The 17,251-nt window shown below is 70.8% G+C and overlaps 1 protein-coding gene across 1 annotated transcript in view; it reads right to left on the bottom strand.

The window, feature by feature from the left end:
- Positions 1–2,064: 2,064 nt before the first annotated feature.
- The window catches only part of NOL4L (nucleolar protein 4 like), a 61,311-nt gene continuing 46,124 nt past the window's right edge, over positions 2,065–17,251 (bottom strand). Inside the window, exons 6-13 of the mRNA XM_029049560.1 lie at positions 16,749–16,890; positions 4,641–4,891; positions 3,927–4,115; positions 3,638–3,829; positions 3,144–3,266; positions 2,739–2,928; positions 2,325–2,463; positions 2,065–2,237 (exon numbers count right to left, since the gene is read on the bottom strand). Coding sequence (XP_028905393.1) covers positions 2,111–2,237; positions 2,325–2,463; positions 2,739–2,928; positions 3,144–3,266; positions 3,638–3,829; positions 3,927–4,115; positions 4,641–4,891; positions 16,749–16,890 — 1,353 coding nt within the window. The 3' untranslated portion in view covers positions 2,065–2,110. The remainder of the gene's footprint in view (positions 2,238–2,324; positions 2,464–2,738; positions 2,929–3,143; positions 3,267–3,637; positions 3,830–3,926; positions 4,116–4,640; positions 4,892–16,748; positions 16,891–17,251) is intronic.

The raw sequence follows: 17,251 nt of genomic DNA, 5'->3' as shown, positions 1-17,251 counted from the left end.
GGAGGAGGAGGGTCTGGGGGTCCCGGGGGTCCCGGGGGTCCCGGGGCCCGTTCCGGGCCGCCCGCCGCAGGGAGCCACGCCGAAGTTTGCATAGGTGCAGGTGGGGGAAATCAGGATCGGGCGGGTTTTGGGGGTGGGGGTGAGCTCCCGCCCCCTCCCCGCCTCAGCATCCCCAGGCCGCCGGAGGGGCGAGGCGCCCCCGTTCCGGGGGGCGCGTGCGGGGCGCGCGCGTCCGCGAGAAGTGGGCGAGACGGAGTCGGGCGACTCTGCTTGGGCGTCGGGGGGAAAGGAGCGTCGCCCCCCGGGCACCCGCCTCCCCCCCCCCGCCCCGACGGATGGGCCTCGGTGGGGTTTTCGAGGGTGTTGGGGGATTTTCCTGTACATGTAAACAGTAGACTCTCACCGAGTCCCCAGAAATCGGGAGCAGAAACGGGCGGGCGGGGCAGGGCCGGGGAGGCCGCTCTTCCGGGGAAGGGACTTGACGGGTTGTACAAAGTTTTCCCGAAACCGTAGAGAGGGTGGACGCGGTGGGTTTTTGGGGGGGGGGGACGGGTGGTCGATCCCCTCCCTCTGTTCCCCCCTCCCCGCCGGCTCCCCCGAAACCCCCCCACCCCCCCAAAAAAGACCTAAGGCGGCGATTGTCCCGGGCCACTGATTCTTCCTTTTTTTTTTCTTTTCCCTTAAACGTTAAGACTCACAGATTGGGGGGGGCGGGGGGGGCTACCGCGTCAACGTCATCGCACACGAAAAATATTTACAGGGGTTCGGAAACCCGGGGGTCGGGGAGAGACGGAGACTGCGGGAGAGGGCCCGCCGAGGCGGGGAGACGGAGAAACGGGTAGGAAAAGAGAGAGGCGGGGAGAGAGGGAGAGACGGTGCCGAGGGTCTCCCCGGGGGGTGTCGGAGAGCGGGGTCCGGGGGGGGCGCGGGCCGGCGGCCCGCCCGCCCCCTCGCCGAGGGCGGGCCGTGGCTTTTACAAGTGCCGGCGTCTTGGGGGGGCGGAAGGCCGCCGTCCGGGGTCCAGCGTGCGTGTCTGTGTGCGCGCGGGGGGCCTGGGGGGGCCCCGGGGTCAGCAGGCCCGGCCGTACGGCTCCGGGACGGGGGGGCGGGCCGGGAGATGGGGATCTCCCCCCCGGGCGCGGCAGCAGCAGAATTTGGGGGGGTGGGAAGGGGGTATTGCACTGAGCGGGGGGTCCTGGGGGATCCATGCGGGGGGGGTCCCGGGGTTGGGGGTGTGGGGGTCTGTGAGCTGCTGGTTTTTGGCGATGGAGAAACCTCCCTCCGTCTCTAGCAGGTCCTCCCCCGAACCCGTCTCACCTCCTGGGCCGGCGCGGGTGGGGGGTCCGGGGGGGGGGGGGGGGGGAGACCCAGCGACGTAGAGCAGGAGGCCTCGAGCGCCCGGAGCGTGAGGTAGTACGGAGACGGGGCGCGGCCCGGGGGGGGCTTTCTCTCTCTCTGCCCCTGCTGGGGTCCCCCCGGGAGGCGGGGGTTGCTCGCGCCCCTGGGGCGGGGGGGAGGCTTGGGGGGGGGGTGTCTCCCTCCCCTAGCAGCGGGGGGTCAGCGGGAGGGTGGACCGGGGACACGAGCTGAGCGGGCCGGGGGGGGGGGTTGGGGGTCCCTCGGAGGGGTCCCCAGACGCCCCCCGAGGCCCGCCGAGTAGTGACGTGGAATGTTCAACTGTAGGAACGGAGTCCTTCCCGACGGACGGACGGACGGGCGGATCTTTACAAAACACAGACATACGCGCACACGTACACGCACGCACGCACGCACACGAAAAGAGGGTCCATTTTCGGGAACAAAATAAATTACTAAAGGAGGGAGAGGAAGAGGAGGAGGAGGAGGGGGCGGAGGGGAAGAGAGGAGGAGGAGGAGGAAGGTCCTCTTTCTTTTTCTCAATAAATACGCAGCTCTGCTCACCTAAGACTGGAAAGGGAGGGATTGGGGGGGGGGGGGGTCCTCCGGGGTCACGGGGCGCGCGCCGGCGGCCCCGGCCCCCGGTCCCCCCCTCGGCCCCGCCGGCCGCCCGGGCCTCCGCCCCTCCCCCCCGGCCCGGGCCCCCTCCCCGGGGCGCCCCCGGGCCCCCCGGCCCCCCAACACCGGGGGGCTTTCAGTTCTGCTGCAGGATGAGGTTTTCCAGTTCGTCGGCGGAGCGGAGCAGGAAGGCGGCCGACTCGCGGTAGCCGGCGATGAGCTGGCGCACGGCCCCGATCTCGGTGGGGCTGAGCTGGGCCGTCATCCCCCGGCCCCCGTTGCCCCCGCCGCCCCCGCCCGCCCCGCCCCCGTTGTTGTTGTTGTTGTTGTTGGAGGAGGAGCAGGAGGAGGCGGCGGGGGCCGAGGACGACGACGAGGACGACGACGACGAGGAGGACGAGGACGACGAGGAGGCCGGGCCCGAGGCCGAGGCGGCGGCGGCCGCCGAGGCGGCGGCGGCCCCCCCTTTCATGCTGAGATCCGTGGGACCTGTGTCGGGCGGGGGGGGGGGGGGGGACGCGGAGCGCGCGCGTGGGTGAGAGGGCGGCGGGGGCGGGGGGTCCCGGGGGAGCCGCGGACCGGGGGGGGGGGCCGGGAGGGGGATCCCTCCGGGCCGGCCCGAGTCGTCCGTCCCCCCCCCGGCCGACACCCCGGGGGCCGCCGGGTCGGGGCTCGGAGGGAGGAGGATGGGGAGGAGGACGGGGGCGGTCGGGGACCGTGGCGGCCGGGGCTGGGGGGGGGGGACGGGGGGACGGTCGTCTCACCGTTACTGTGGTTGGCGGTCTGGAGGGAGGCGGGGGTCTGCAGGCCGGGCCCCAGGGCCCCGTAGCCCCGGTAGCTGTAATTGAGGGTGCCGTTGACGTAGACGGGGTCCTGGGCGTAGGAGGCGGCGGGGGCGGGCGCGGCGGGGGCGGGCGGGCCGGGGGGCTGCTTGTCCAGGGCGATGGGCTCGTCCTGCGGGCCGCCACACGCGGGGTCTCGGGCCGCCCGCCTCCCCCCGGGCCCCCCGCCTCTCCGGCCTCCTCTCCCGCGACCCGCTTCCCTCTCCCGGGGCCCCGGAGCCCGGGCCCCCGTCCCCGACGGTCCGACGGGCGCGCTCCCGGGTCCCCCCGGGGGGCCGGCGGGGGCGGGGCGGGGGGGGGGACCACGACGACGGGGGCGGCTCTGACCTGGGAGGTCTGGTAGACCTCCAGCCGCATCCTCTTGGCGGCCTTCCGGGTCTCGCTCTCGCAGGCGGCGGCCAGGATGTTCTCGGCCATGGCGGAGGTCAGGTGCGGAGGCGTGGGCCTGGTCTGAGCGGACGGGGTGGACGCCGTCAGGACCCCCCCCCCCCCCCGCCCCCGTGCCCGATCCCGGGGGGGCGCCGGGGTCCCCGAGGGGCAGAGTCGTCGTCGTCACGATAGCGTGCGCCAGGCACCGCCGGGGTAGACGCGAGCCCGAGCTCCTCGCGGGCGGGGAACGCGTCCGTCCTCTAGGAGCCGGAACGGTGCCCGGCCCGTAGCGGGCGCTTAACCGCCGCCGTTAGCGCTACTGCTCCGCCGCAGTCTCCCGGGCGCTCGGCCCGGGGCTCCGCACCCGGGAAGCGCTGGACGGAGGGAACGCGCGGATGAAGAGGAGGGGCGGGGGGCGGGGAGGACGGAGGAGGGTCCCGGGGGCCGCTGACCATCTCCATGCCGTTCTTCTTCATGCGCCGGCAGGACTTGAGGTAGGTGCGGATGCGTTTTCGGGCCCGCTCCTGGAACTCGGGGAACTGGCGGCTGCAGGACTCGATGATGGCCTGGATCTTCTCCTTGGGCTGCTTGGAGATGGGCACCATCCGGTCCAGGTTCTCGTCCACGAAGAGCCGCACGAACATCTGCGGGGACGGGGACGGGGGACGGGGGGGGGGGGCTGAGGGCCGCGGCCCTTCCCCACCCGGGACCCTCCCCCGGGACCCTCCCCGGGGGGCTCACGTTGAAGGCCTTGAGCCTCTCGGGGTCGAGCCCCTCCGAGTCGTTCATCTTGTCGGCGTCGTCGTGGTCGTCGTCGTCCTCGTCGTCGGGCGGCGGGGGCGGGGGCGGCCGGCCCACCGTCAGGTCCTCGGGGCAGACGCTCCCCTCCGTCCTCACCGACTCGTAGCTGCCCGAGCTGTAAGGGGGGGACTGGGCGGGCGCGCGGAGAGGGAGAGGGAGAGGGTCGTGCGCCGGCTCGGACCCGCCGGCCCGCCCCGGAGAAGCCTCCCGTCCCGGACCTCGTCGTCCCCGGTCCGGCGCCCGGCCCGCGGGAGGTGCTCGACGAATAGCGCGGATGGATTGGGGCCCCGGCACCACCCTCTTCCCCCGGGCCCGAGGCTCGGACCACCCCGGGACAACGATAACGCTAACGCTGACGGTATCGGCTCGGCGCGCTCTAAGCGCGGGGTGAGATGCAAGGTGACCGTCCCCCACGGGGCTCACGGTCTCAATCCCCGATTGACAGACGAGGGGACCGAGGCCCAGAGAAGGGAAGGGGCTTGCCCGAGGCCACCCGGCAGACGAGGGGCGGAGCCGGGATCGGGACCCGGGTCCTCCCGCTCCTCGTGGCCTCTCGGACCGGGCCCGGGTCGGCTCCCGGTCTGAGGGACCCCCCGTTCCGCAGGTGAGGGGAGCGAGCCCCCCCCCCCCCCCCCCCCTCTCCCCCGGACCTACCTCGGGGGTCCCCTTGAGGGCGTACTTGCCCCGGGCCCTGAGGCCGCCGTCGAGCCCCCCGGGTTCGGGCGCGTAGGGGGGCGGCGGGTGGGCGTGGGCCGGGGTCTTGTCGCAGAGGTTGACGGGCTGGTCGTCGGGGGGACCGTGGCCGTTCACGTCCGAGAAGGCGCAGTCGCCCTGGGTGCTGCTGGACGCCGAGGGGTTCAGGGTGGACGAGCCCTGCCCGCTGCAGCTCTCCGACGACGAGTCATCTGCGCGCGCACGGGGGGACGGTCCCGATTACCGAGCGCGGAGCACCGGGCCGACCCCGCCCGGCCCCGCCGGGCTCCGCCTCGGCCCACCCGACCCCCCGGCCGCCCGCCCGCTGGGGCCGCCGCCTAGCCGTCCCACGGATCGCCCGCCCGTCCGACCGGCCCACCCCCCCCGGCCCTCCGACCGACCACAAGTACCGCCGATACTAACTGTGGCATCCGGGAAGCGCTCGCTACGGGCCGGGCGCCGTCCTAAGCGAGTCGGGTCGGACGCGGTCCCCGTCCCGCGTGGGGCTCACGGTCTCCGTCCCCGTTTTACAGTCGAGGGAACCGAGGCCCGGGGAAGGGAGGCGACCCGGCAGGCGGGCGGCGGGGCCGGGACGAGGACCCGGGGCCCCGCGGCTGGCCGGGCGCCGCTCCTCGTCCGCCCGCCCCCCTCCGTCCGGCCGACCGGCTCCCCGTCCGACGGAGGACGGCCGGGCCGCTCGGCGGGCATCTCCTTTACGCCCGGCACCGCCCTGAGCGCGCGAGGGGAGCCGCGAGACGGTCGGACGAGAGAAGGGGGACGGCATCCCCGTCTCGCCGAGAAGCCAAGCGACCGGCCCAAGGTGATCAGGTTGCGCCACGTGGGGCTCCCGGGCTTCATCCCCATTTGACAGATGAGGTCACCGAGGCCCAGAGAAGCGAAGTGACTGGCCCACGGTCACCCAGCTGACCAGCGGCGGAGCCGGGATTAGAACCCATGGCCAACAAAGGGGGAGTGGGGGGGGGGGGGGAGAGACGGCCAGATGGCGGGGGGCACCTGGCGGCCAAGGGCCCGCCCCAAACCGCCCCCCCACCCCAGCGCGGGGGCTGAGGGCCTGCGCATGCGCAGAGAGAGAAGCGGGGGGGGGCAGTTTCGCGCGGGGGGGGGGGGGGGGGCGGGGCCGCATTAGAGCAGGCCGGATCGGCCCGGCCGTCGCCATGGCAACAGCGGGGCGGCGGCGGCCAATGAGGAGGCCGGAGGCGGGCTGGGGGGGGGGCGCTCGGGGCACCCCTCCCCTCCCCAGCCCCGCCTCACCCCCTGACCCCTGACCCCCAGCCCCCCGACTCCCCACAGCCCCAACGAGAAATAAATAATAATGATGATGATAACGATGATGGTGTCCGTTAAGCGCTTCCCGTGGGGCAGGCGCTGTCCTAAGCGCTGGGGTGGAACCGAGCAGATGGGGTGGGGCCCGGTCCCCGGTCGGGCTCCCGGCCTCTATCTTTCGATTCTACGTTATAAATGACCTCGTCGTTCATATGGCCGTCCGGCTCCTTCGGGGCGGGGGGCCTTCCCCCTAATTCTGTCAGATCGGACTCTCCCGAGCGTTCAGTTCGGCGCCCCGCCCGCGGTAGGCGCTCGGATACCACCGGTTGACCGTACTTTGCCGAGTACGCCGCTCCGTACACACGGTGTGCTCGATAGACACGATCGATGCCGATACCGATCGATCGATGACGCTCTCCCGTTTCCCCTCTCCCCGATCCGTTTTCACGTCCGTCCGTCGCCCCCGCTGGACCGTCGGCTCGTTGTCGACCGACTCCGCCGCGCCGGGCTCTCCCGAGCATTTAGTAGGGCGTTCGGCACACGCACGGTAAGTGCCCGGTAAATGCCACGGACCGACCGCCGGCCCGCCGGCCCCCGGAGGGCAGGGATCGCGTCTTCCGACTCCGCTGGACCGCCCTCTCCCGAGCGCTCGGTCCGGTGCCCCGCACCCGGCGGGCGCTCGGTAAATACCCCGGACCGACCGCCGGACGGAGCGGCGTCCCGGGCGCCGGGACGGGTCCCCGTCCCGCACGGGGCCCGCGGTCCCCGTCCCGCACGGGGCCCGCGGTCCCCGTCCCGCACGGGGCCCGCGGTCCGAGTCGGAGGGAGAGCGGGGATGGAGTCCCCGTTTCAGGGAGGAGGAGGGCGAGGCCCCCGCTGGAGGCGGGCCGGGCCGGGCCGGGCCGGGGTTTGAAGCCAGGTCCCCCGGGGCCCTTCCGCTGGGCCGCACCGCTGCCCCGGGAGCTTCTGGGGGACCTGGGGGGAACGGGGCCTCGCCCGGTCGCCCCCCCCCCACCCCCCCGACCGTCGGCCCTCTCGGCGTCGGGCCCGGCTGCTCTCCTCACGGGGGAACGAGGGACACCAGCGGGAGAAATTCTCCTCCTCTTCCTCACCCTCCTCCTCCACCCTCTCCTCGTCCTCCTCGTCATCTCCACCATCTCCTCTTCGTCTCCGACTCCTCGTCCTCATCCTTTTCCTGCACCTCATTCTCCTCCCCCTCCACCACGCTTCTCCTCTTCCTCCTCTTCAGTTTTCTTCCTCTCATCCTTCTCGTCTCCATCTCCTCCTCCTCTTCCTCATTCTCCTCCCCCTCCAACACCCTTTTCCTCTTCCTTCTCCTCCGTTTTCTCCCTCGTCCTCTTCTTCTCCGCCATCTCCTCCTGCTCATCCCCCTGCTCCTCATTCTCCTCCCGCTCCACCACCCTTTTCCTCCTCCTCCGTTTTCTCCCTCTCCTCTTCCTCCTCCTCCTCCTCCCGCTCCACCACCACCTCTTTCTCCTCTTCTTCCTCCTCCTGCTCCTCATTCTCTTCCTCCTCCTCACGGTCCTGCTCCTCCCCCTGATGAAATAATCATCATAACAACAACGGTGGTATTTGTCGAGTGCTTACTCTGTGCCAGGCACTGTATTCAGCGCTCATCAGGTTGGGCACAGTCCCCGTCCCACGTGGGGCTTCCCGTCTCCATCCCCACTTTGCAGATTAGGGAACGGAGGCACAGAGAACCGAAGGGACTCGGCCAAGGTCACCCAGCGGACGGGCGGCGGAGTCGGGATAACAACAGTGTCGGTATTTGTTAAGCGCCTACGATGTGCAGAGCGCCGTTCTAAGCGCTGGGGAGATACAGGGTCAACAGGCTGTCCCACGTGAGGCTCACGGTCTTCGTCCCCATTTGGCAGATGAGGTCACTGAGGCCCAGAGAAGCGAAGCGACTCGCCCACGGTCACACGGCTGGCAGGTGGCAGAGCCGGGATTCGAACCCACGATCTCTGCCTCCCAGCCCCGGGTTCTACCCGCTAGGCCGCGCTGCTGTCCTAAGAGGAAGGGGAGCGACGGGCCCGAGGTCACCGGGCAGAGACGGGGCGGAGCCGGGGCGGGGACCCGGGTCCCGCCGCCTCCCGGGCCCGGGCTCTACCCGCGGGGCCGCGCCGCGCCCCTCCCGCCGGCGGCCGCGGTCCGGCTGGGGCTCGGGCCCTCGCGTCTCCGGCGAGGACACAAAGGCGTCTTTGACCTCAGGGAACAATGACCTTGTGTGAGCGGCGGGGGTGGCTGGGGGGGCCCCCTCCCCTCCCCTCCCCCCCTTCCCCCCCCGGTGTCCCCTCCCAACCCCCCCCCCCCGGCCCTGCCCCCCGCCAGGCCCACCTCTGGGAGCGGGCTCGGCCGCGGGCCGCCCGCACCGGGGGCACGTGGGGCATCCGGGGGCCGTGCCAGGCTCGGGGCCGGGCCGGGGGGAGCGGGGAGGCCGGCGGCCCCCGTCACCGCGTGGGGACGACCCGGTCCCGGAGGCGGGGAGAGGCTCAGAGGCCGCGCGGCCCGGCGGGTAGAGCCCGGGGACCTGGGTTCTCCTCCCGGCTCCCGCTCTCGCCCGCTGGGGGATCTCGGGTCAGTCGCTTCACCTGGAGGAGCGGCGCGGCCCGGAGGGTAGGGCCCGGGCCTGGCGGTCACGGGGTCCTGGGTTCTAACCCCGCCTCGCCCCTTGTTTGCTGTGGGGCCTTGGGCAAGTCCCGGGCCTCCTCTGTAACACGGGAAGGCAGAGGGTGAGCCCCACGGGGGACGGGGCCCGTGTCCACCCCGACGGGCTTGGTTCCACCCCGGCGCTCAGAACGGTGCCCGGCACAGAGTGAGCGCTTAACAGATACCACAGTTATCATCAACTCCTCCGGCGCTTAGTACGGTGCCCGGCACCCAGCGAAAGCCCGACAAATACCGCGATCATCATCATCATCATCTCCCCCGGCGCTGAGTGCGGCGCCTGGCACGGAGTAAGCGCTCAACGAATACCACGATTGTCACCGTCTCCCCCCCGGCGCTTAATAAGGTGCCCGGCACACAGCGAGCCCTTAACGAATACCGCAAATCGTCGTCGTCGTCTTCCCCGGCGCTCGGTACGGAACCCGGCGCGCGGTAAGCGCTTAACAGATACCGCTGTCATCGTCATCTCCGGCGCTCAGTACGCTGCCTGACACCCAGTAAAAGCTTAACGAATACCACAGTCGTCGTCGTCGTCTCCCCCGGCCCCCGGTACGGTGCCCGACACACAGTAAGGCCTCAACAGACGCCACGAGCGTAATCGTTATTATTAGGATCTGGGCGAGGCCCACGGGTCACGGGGCTACCGCGTCCCGGGGCCGGGCCCCTGCCCCGGCAGAGTTGCTCTGCACGGGGGAAGCGCTCACTAAATACCTCTGAGCGGCCGTTAGACCGGCAGCTGGCCGCGGGGCGGGGGACGGAGTCTACCGCCTCCGTCGGACTGGACTCTCCCAGGCGCTCAGTGCGGCGCTCCGCCCACGGGAAGGGCTCCGTAAGAACCGGGATCAGCGAACGGGCAAGCGACGGGGTTTACCGAGTACCGTGCTGAGCGCTCGGGAGGGTCCGGCAGAAGAGAGTCGGGAGGCACGTTCCCCGCCCACGAGGAGTCGCCAATCTAGCGGAGGAGAGCCCGGGTCCGCTGCGGTGTGATTTCTCAGGGCTCGGGGATTCTCCACGCCCTCCCCCCGGGGATCCGGTCGGAGGGGTTTCTGCCGTTCCTATGGTCTCCGTTAAGCGCTCACTACGTGCCGGGCACCGTACCGAGCGCTGGGGTAGATACCGGCTCATCGGGTCGGACACGGTCCCCGTCCCCCGTGGGGCTCGCGGTCTCCATCCCCACTGTCCGAAAGAGGGAACCGAGGCCCGGAGCAGCCCAGCCGCCGGCCCGAGGTCCCACGGCGGACGGGCGGCGGAGCCGGGATGAGAACCCGGGTCCCTCGGACTCCCAGGCCGGGGCTCCGCCCGCCTGGCCGCCCCGCTTCCTGTTACTGGTCGGTCACCGGCCACCGCCCCCCGCCCCCCATCCTCCTCCTCCTCCTCCTCGTCCCCCAGAGCTCCGAGCGGCTTCCGGGTCTGGGAGGAGGGGGTCGGTCTTCCCACGGGGAATTTTCTCCTCATCTGGCCGCCGGCGAGGCGGGCGGGAAAGAGGGAAGTTGGGGGCGGGGAAGGGGGAACGGAGTTTTCGGTTCTGCCTCCGATTCACCGGGGCCTCCTTCGACCTCCCGCCCTCCTCCCCGCCCCCCAAAACCCTCCGGGCCGGGAACCGCAGCACGAGGGACCCGCGCCTCTTCTGGCTCCCCTTCAGGTGCTCAGCTCGGGGCGGGCAGGGACTACGTCCGTGACATCGTTAGACCGGACTCTCCCCGGCGCTCGGTACAACTCGGCCGCGCACGGGAGGGCAGGGACTATCTCCGTTGCCGAACTGTACTTTCCAGGCGCTTAGTACAGAGCTCCGCGCACGGTAAGCGCTCAATAAATACGACGGGATTAAGCGCTCGGGAAATGACACCGACCGTACGCTCCCCGAGGGCGGGGATCTCACCCGCTAACTCTACGGGACTCTCCCAAGCGCCCGGTACGGTGTCCCGCGCACCGTAGGTACTCAATAGATACTACTCTCAGGCTCCCCGCGGGCAGGGATCGCCCCGACCTAGTAAGTTTTTAACGAACACCACTCTCATTATTACCGTTATTATTACGTTGTTGGAGGGGCGCCATTATCATCAGTAATGATATCATAACGAAGCTGCCGGAGGGCAGCCGGTACCCCGGGGTGCCCGGTGCGAAGATCGGGGCGAGGAGTCCGACGCCTGCCCCCGGGCGCCTCCCCCGCCCCCGCCCTGACCTGCCACGTGGACCCAAGCTCCGCCCCCTACCTCCCTGAGCCTCGGTTTCCCCCCCGCCCCCGAGAGCGTTCGCGTGGCACCATGTGAGGGAGCGGAAAGAAAGAGAGGGAGCGAGAGACAGACCGAGAGAGTCAGAGATAGAGTGAGACAAAGGGAGTGAGAGCGAGACAGATGGAGAAACAAAGAGAAAAAGGGAGAGTGTAAGAGAGATGGACAGAGAAAAAGGGAGAGTGAGAGATGGGGAGACTGAGAGGGAAAGCGCGAGATGAACAAGATTGAGAGATGATGAGTGAGAGCAAGAGTGAGAGATGGAAAGAGTGAGAGAGAGAGAGGAGCAAGAATGAGTGAGAGAACGAGAGAGAGGGACCAAGAGTGAGAGATGGAGGGTGAAAGAGAGAGATAGTGAGAGAGAGATAGGGAGTGAGGGTCGAGGGCTCCGCGGGGTGTGGGCGAGGGGCTGCCAAGGATGAAGGAGGCCGGGGTCGGAGAGACGCGGGGAGGGAAACTCACGGGGAAAAGCCCCCGAAGCCCCTCCGGTGCCGCCCCCCGCCCCCACCGGGGCGCTCGGCCTTCCCCCAGCGGCTTCCCCGGAGGGACCGGGAGTGGAGGGAGGGCGAAGAGGAGGAGGGGGAAGAGGAGGACGAGGAAGGAGGAGGAGGAGGAGGAGGAGGAGGCGGTGGCAGCGGCGGTTGGGATGGGACGGGTCCCCGGTCGTCCCCGGGGAGATCTGGGTTTCCCGTCGCCCTCTGTTAGCGCGGCCCTGACTCCGACGGTCCCCACGAAGAGACGGACGTCCGCCCCCCGGCCCTGCCTCTGGCCGCCCCCCCACGCCACACGCGCCCCTCGCCCCCGGGTTGCGCCTGGGGGTCCGGGGGAACCGAGGGGTCAAAGGGCCGTCGAGGACCACGGTGTCCGGGCGGGTGAGCGGCCGAGGCGGGAAGGGCCCCCCCCGACCCCACCCCGGGAGAAAGGGTCCCCCGGGCCCCGAGGGGATGAAGGGTCCGCCTCTGAGCAACCCCCCACCCCAGGCTTCCCCCGCGGCCTGCGCCGCCCTCCGTGAGGGACACGGGACGGGACGTGGGCGGCCGCCCCTCGGACCTCCGGCCGCCCCCGCGCCCCCACCCCGGGCCCTCGGCCTCCTCCGGGGACTCGGGACCCCGGGGTCCCGGGGCGGGCGGGGGGGGGGGGGGGCGGCCTGGCCCGTCCCGAAGGAGGTTGGTCTGGCCCACCGAGACGCGGGCCCCGCGGAGGGGGCACAGACGCACCCCACGTCTCTTCTCCACACGAGACAGGGACGCTCACACTTGGAGACCCCCGCCGCCCCCTGAGCCTCTCTCCCCCTCGGGGAGACCGCCCTCTCCCTCGCTCTCTCTCTCTCTCTCTCAGAGACCACCTTCTCTCTCTTCCTCTCTCTGAGACCACATTCTCTCTATCTCTGGGAGACCACCTTCTCTGTCTCTCTCTGGGAGATGACCCTCTCCCTCTCTGGGAGACCACCTCCCGGAAACTCCCCTCTCACTCTTTCCCTCTGGGAGGCCGCTCTCTTTCTCGGGGACCACCCCGCCACCTCCCTCGGGGACGCCACCGAAACTGCCTCAGGGAGATATCTCTCTCTCTCCCTCTGAGAGACCACCTTCTCTCTCTCTCCCCGAGGGAGACCACCAAAGCTCTCTCTCCCTCAGGGAGATCTCTCTCTCCCTCTCTGAGAGACCATCTTCTTTCTCTCTCCCTCAGGGAGACCAACAAAAGTCTCTCTCCCCCAGGGAGATCTCTCTCCCCCCTCAGGGAGATCTCTCTCCCTCTCTGAGAGACCACCAAAACTCTCTCCCTCAGGGAGATCTCTCTCCGGCCCCCACCTTCTTTCTCTCTGTCCCTCTCTCTCCCCCCCCTCGGAGAGACCACCTTCTCTCTCCCCCTGGGAGATCTCTCTCTCCCCCTCCCTCAGGGAGACCACCCTTTCTGTCTGTCTCTCTCTGTAGTTCAACGCTCCTACAGTCCAGTCAGTCGGACTTACTGAGCGCTTACTGGGCGCAGAACACTGGACTGAGCGCTTGGGCGAGGACAACAGACGGTAAACAGACACACGGCCTGCCCCCAGGGAGCTGTACACTCTAGCCCGGTCCTTTTTAGTAGAGTGCCGCGCAGTACGCCGCCGCTCCGTAGGCCGCCGGCTCGACGCGCGTTTACGGTTCTACCGTCCTCTCCCCGGGGCTTAGTCCGGTGCTCCGCACACGGTCGGCGCTCGAGAAATACGATCGAATGAGCGAACGTGGCAGGGCGCTCTGCAGTTCAGTCCCCTAGAGCCCCGTGCTCGGGCGTTGGGCGGTCTGGGGTTCAGGGGTCCGTGGGGCGAGGCCCGGGGGCCGGGGCGGATCGGGTGATCCCGGCGTGGCGGCCCGTCGAGTCGCAAACCGGTTCCGTGGCCCGGCCCCCCCGCCCCGCCCCGCCCGGGGCAACGAGAGGAAGGTGGGGGGTCCGGGGTGGGGGGGGAGGGGCCCCGCCCGGCCCGCTACGGAGGAGGAGACCCAGGCCCCGTCAAGGACGGAGGGCGGCGGGCGGCGGGCTCGTGGATCCGCCCGGCGGGACCGCAAGTCCCCACGCCTCCCGGGACCGCCCGCTCCCCCACCCCCCGCCGCGGCCGAAAGAGGGGCTTCGGGATGAAGGGGTGGGGAGACGCCCCCCCACCCCCCCGGGGGTCAAGAGCCCAAAATAGACCCCCGCCCCCCATCTAAGAGGGCGCCTGTGTACGTGTGTGTGCATGTGTGTGCTGCCTCGAGGCAGGAAGTCGGGACTAAAGAGAAAGCCCCCCCCCCCCCCCCCGCGCCCAAGGGGGCTGGGGTCGGGAAAGGAAGGAGGGAGGGAGGGAGGGCAGGAAGGAAGGAAGGAGGGAAGTAGGAAGGGAGGAAGGAGCCCGGGGCCCATCGCCTGAGGAAGGGCCGCTCCGCTCCGAGGCCCTCGGATTCGCTCGGGCCGAGGCCGCGCCCTTGGCGACTTTGTGTGCGTGTGGGGGTGGGGGCGGCCCTCCCGAGGGCTATTTCTGTCGGAGATCTCCCCCTCCCACCCCTGGAGAGCCCCGGACCCCCGCCTCCCACCCCGGCTCCTCGGAGCAGGCGGGGCGGGCTCCACCCGGGCCTAATCGCTTCCAAGCGCCCCGCGGGGGCCGGGATTGGGGCCGGGATTGGGGCCGGGGGCGGGGGAGCCTAAAGCTGAGCTCCCCTCCGGGAGGATTTCACTTCCCGCTAAGCTAAGCGGCTTTGGAGGTGAGTAACATCCTCCGCGGCCCCCCCGGCCCCCCGGCCGTCCCTTCCGCTCCGGGAAAGAGCCCGGAGACCGACGGGCCGGGCTGGGGGAAGGGGAGCCCGGCCGTCCACGGGGCGCTGGGGGAGACGCCCCTCGACGGCCCCCCGCCCTCCCGAGGCCCGGCTGGCCCCCGGCAGCTGTGGCCGGATTGGGTCGCGGGGACCCCCGCCGCCCCCCCCCCCGACCCACCCATCCCCCCACCCATCCCCCTCCATCGCCTCCCTTCCGAGCCGGATTTTCCCAGAATCCTCCTGGGCCCCTCCACATCCCCAGCGGCGGAGGCGGCTCTTTCCTGCCATCCCCTTTCAAGTCGTCCCGCTAGCAGGCACGGCGGTACTAGTGGCCGCGGTACAACTACTAACGGCAGAGGCGGGAATGATAACGATAACCGCGGGGTCTCTCAAGCGCTTACCGCGCGCCGGGCCCCGCGCCAAGCGCCGGGGCGGACGCGAGGCGACGGGGCCGGACGCGGCCCCCGTCCCCCCGTGGGGCTCACCGTCTCCGTCCCCATTTTCCAGAGGAGGGAACTGAGGCCCGGAGAAGTCAAGCGACCGGCCCGAGGTCACGCGGCAGACGGGGGACGGGCCGGGAACCCGGCGCCTTCTGACTCCCGGGCTCGGACTCTACCCGCTAGGCCACGCCGCTTCTCCGCTGACTGTCGTACGCGGTGCCTGGCGCGTAGTAAGCGCTCAACGGATATCGTTATCGTTATTATCGGATCCCCCAATTGGCGCTTACTAAGATGACAGATTGATTGATTTTGGGGTCCCCCCCCCAATCCCCCCGGGGCCAGGCCGAGCGCTCACACACGCAGACCCCCCTTCCCGGCCCTGCCCCAGCCGGCCCGGCCCCACCCCCTCGGGGACAAAGGGCCTTTGAGCCACCCGGGGGCCGCGCCCCGCCCGCGGCCGCCATGGAGATGACCTCTGACCCCGGCTCCCCTACAGAGGCTGACACATCGCCCCCCACCCCCGGCCAACATCACACCCCGCCTTAACTCGGGGGGGGGGGGAAGGGGGGGGCACCTCCTCCCACCCACATTCCCGGCCGACGACCTTCGACCCCTCTCCGCCCCCAACCCTCCCCCGGGGGACCATCCCGCCCCCCTCCCCCGGACCCCGCCAAACCATCCCACCCGTCACCTCCTCCCCGCAGCACTCGGCGCATAGCGTGCGCTCGGCCGGGGCCCACGGCCACTCTCGCCCTTAGCTACGTCGCTCCCCTCGATCCCCAATACATTCTCGGGTCGGTCTCCCCGCCCCCCGGCACCGTCAGTTCCCCGTGGGCAACCTTCGCGTCTCTCGACCCGGTGGGGTCGGACCCTCCCAGGCGCTCGGTACGGTCGTCCGCACGGACCGGGCGCTCAGTAAACGGCAGGCGTGGACCGACGGACCGTCCGGTCCTCAAGAGCGGGGACCGCGTCCGCCGACCCCGTCGGGTCGGACTCCCCCAAGCGTTCCGTACGGTGCTCCGTACGAGGCGGACGCTCGATAAATACCACCGACTGATGGTCCGCTTCCACGCGCTCAAGACAACGCCCCGTCTCCGCCGAGTGCCGTCGACTGACCGACCGTCGGCATCTCGAGGGCGGCGACCGCTTCCACCAGCTCTGTCGGACTCTCCCAAGCGCTCGGTACAGCGCTCCGCGTCCAACAGGCATTTGATAAACACCCGAACGTGCCCACAAGCTCCCCTCCTCTCTCAGGCGCCCGGTACGGTGCTCCGCGCCCAACAGGCGCTCGACGAACCACCGCTGAGCGTGCCTAGAAGCTCCCTTTCCTCTCCCGAGTGCTCGGTGCCGCGCCCCGCGCCCAGCGGGAGCTCGAGAAACGCCACCGAGCGTGTCTGCGAGTTCCCCGTCTTCTCCCAAGCGCTCAGCACGGCTCACGTGGGATCCCGGTCTTCACCCCCATTTTACCAAGGAGGGAACCGAGGCCCGGAGGAGTGAAGCGACTGGCCCGGGGTCACCCAGCAGACTGTCAGCTCGCCGTGGGCGGGGAGCGTGCCCGTCTGTCGTCGTATTGGACCCTCCCGGGCGGTTAGTACGGTGCTCTGCGCACGGCGAGCGCTCCATCAATGCGACCGAGTGAATGAGGTGGCGGGGCCGGGATTAGAACCCAGGTCCCTCCGACTCCCGGGCGGGCCCCGGCCCGCCCGCCACCCACCCCCCGCCCCCTCCCTGGAGGGATGGAGAGATGGAGGAGGGGAAGAGGGACGGGAGGGATCGGGGGCACAGACGGATGGGGGAGATGAGCGACGTGGCCCAGTCGCGAGGGTCCGGGCTTGGGAGTCGGAGGCCTCGGGTTCTGATCCCGCCTCCGCCATTCGTCTGCTGGGAGACCTCGGGCGAGTCGCTTCACTTCTCTGGGCCTCAGTTCCCTCCTCTGGAAATGGGGATGGAGACCGCGAGCCCCCACGGGACGGGGACCGGGTCCGACCCGACGACCTCCCATCTACCCCGGCGCCCAGCACGGCGCTCGGCACCTAGCGGGCGCCGAACGGGCACCGTCGTTCCGACCACGAGGGCGATGATGATGAGAGACGGGGCGGCGGGGGACGGAGGGAGGGGGAGAGGAGAGACGGGGACGACGGGGAGATGAGGGGACGGACTGACCGTCGTCGTGGCTGTGGAGGCCCTGGGGGCTGCGCATGGCGGGGTCCGGTGGGGGGCTGAGGCCGGCGCGGAGGTGCGGGTCAGCTGACGTCCATGAGGCCTCGTTCAGGTCGAACTCCTCGCTGCTCACCGACGTCTCATCCTGCGTGCGGACACACCGCGGGCGGGGGGGAGGCGGTCACCACGGGGGTGAGGAGGAGGGGACCGGCGACCCCCGGCGGACCCCCGCCCGGACGCCTCCGCCCCGCCGCCCCCTCCCCTCGCCTCCGGGCCCAGCTCTCCGGGCTTCGGGAACGCGGGGCCGGGATCCCGCCCCCCCCCGCGCCAGGCCCCCGGGATCTGAAAGGCCGGAAGCGGGTGGGGGGGGGTAGCGGAGGGGCCGGGGCCGGCCGGGGGCCGAGGGGCGGGGGGGTCCTCTCCCCGAGCCTCCTGGGCTCGGATTGGGGGGGGGGGGGTGATGATGTGGAGAGGCGAGGGCGGGGGGGCTCTTGCTTTCCCTCTGG

The sequence above is a fragment of the Ornithorhynchus anatinus genome, chromosome 21, assembly GCF_004115215.2.
Source record: "Ornithorhynchus anatinus isolate Pmale09 chromosome 21, mOrnAna1.pri.v4, whole genome shotgun sequence".
NCBI lineage: Eukaryota > Metazoa > Chordata > Mammalia > Monotremata > Ornithorhynchidae > Ornithorhynchus > Ornithorhynchus anatinus.
This window is presented reverse-complemented; position numbering and strand designations above follow the sequence as displayed.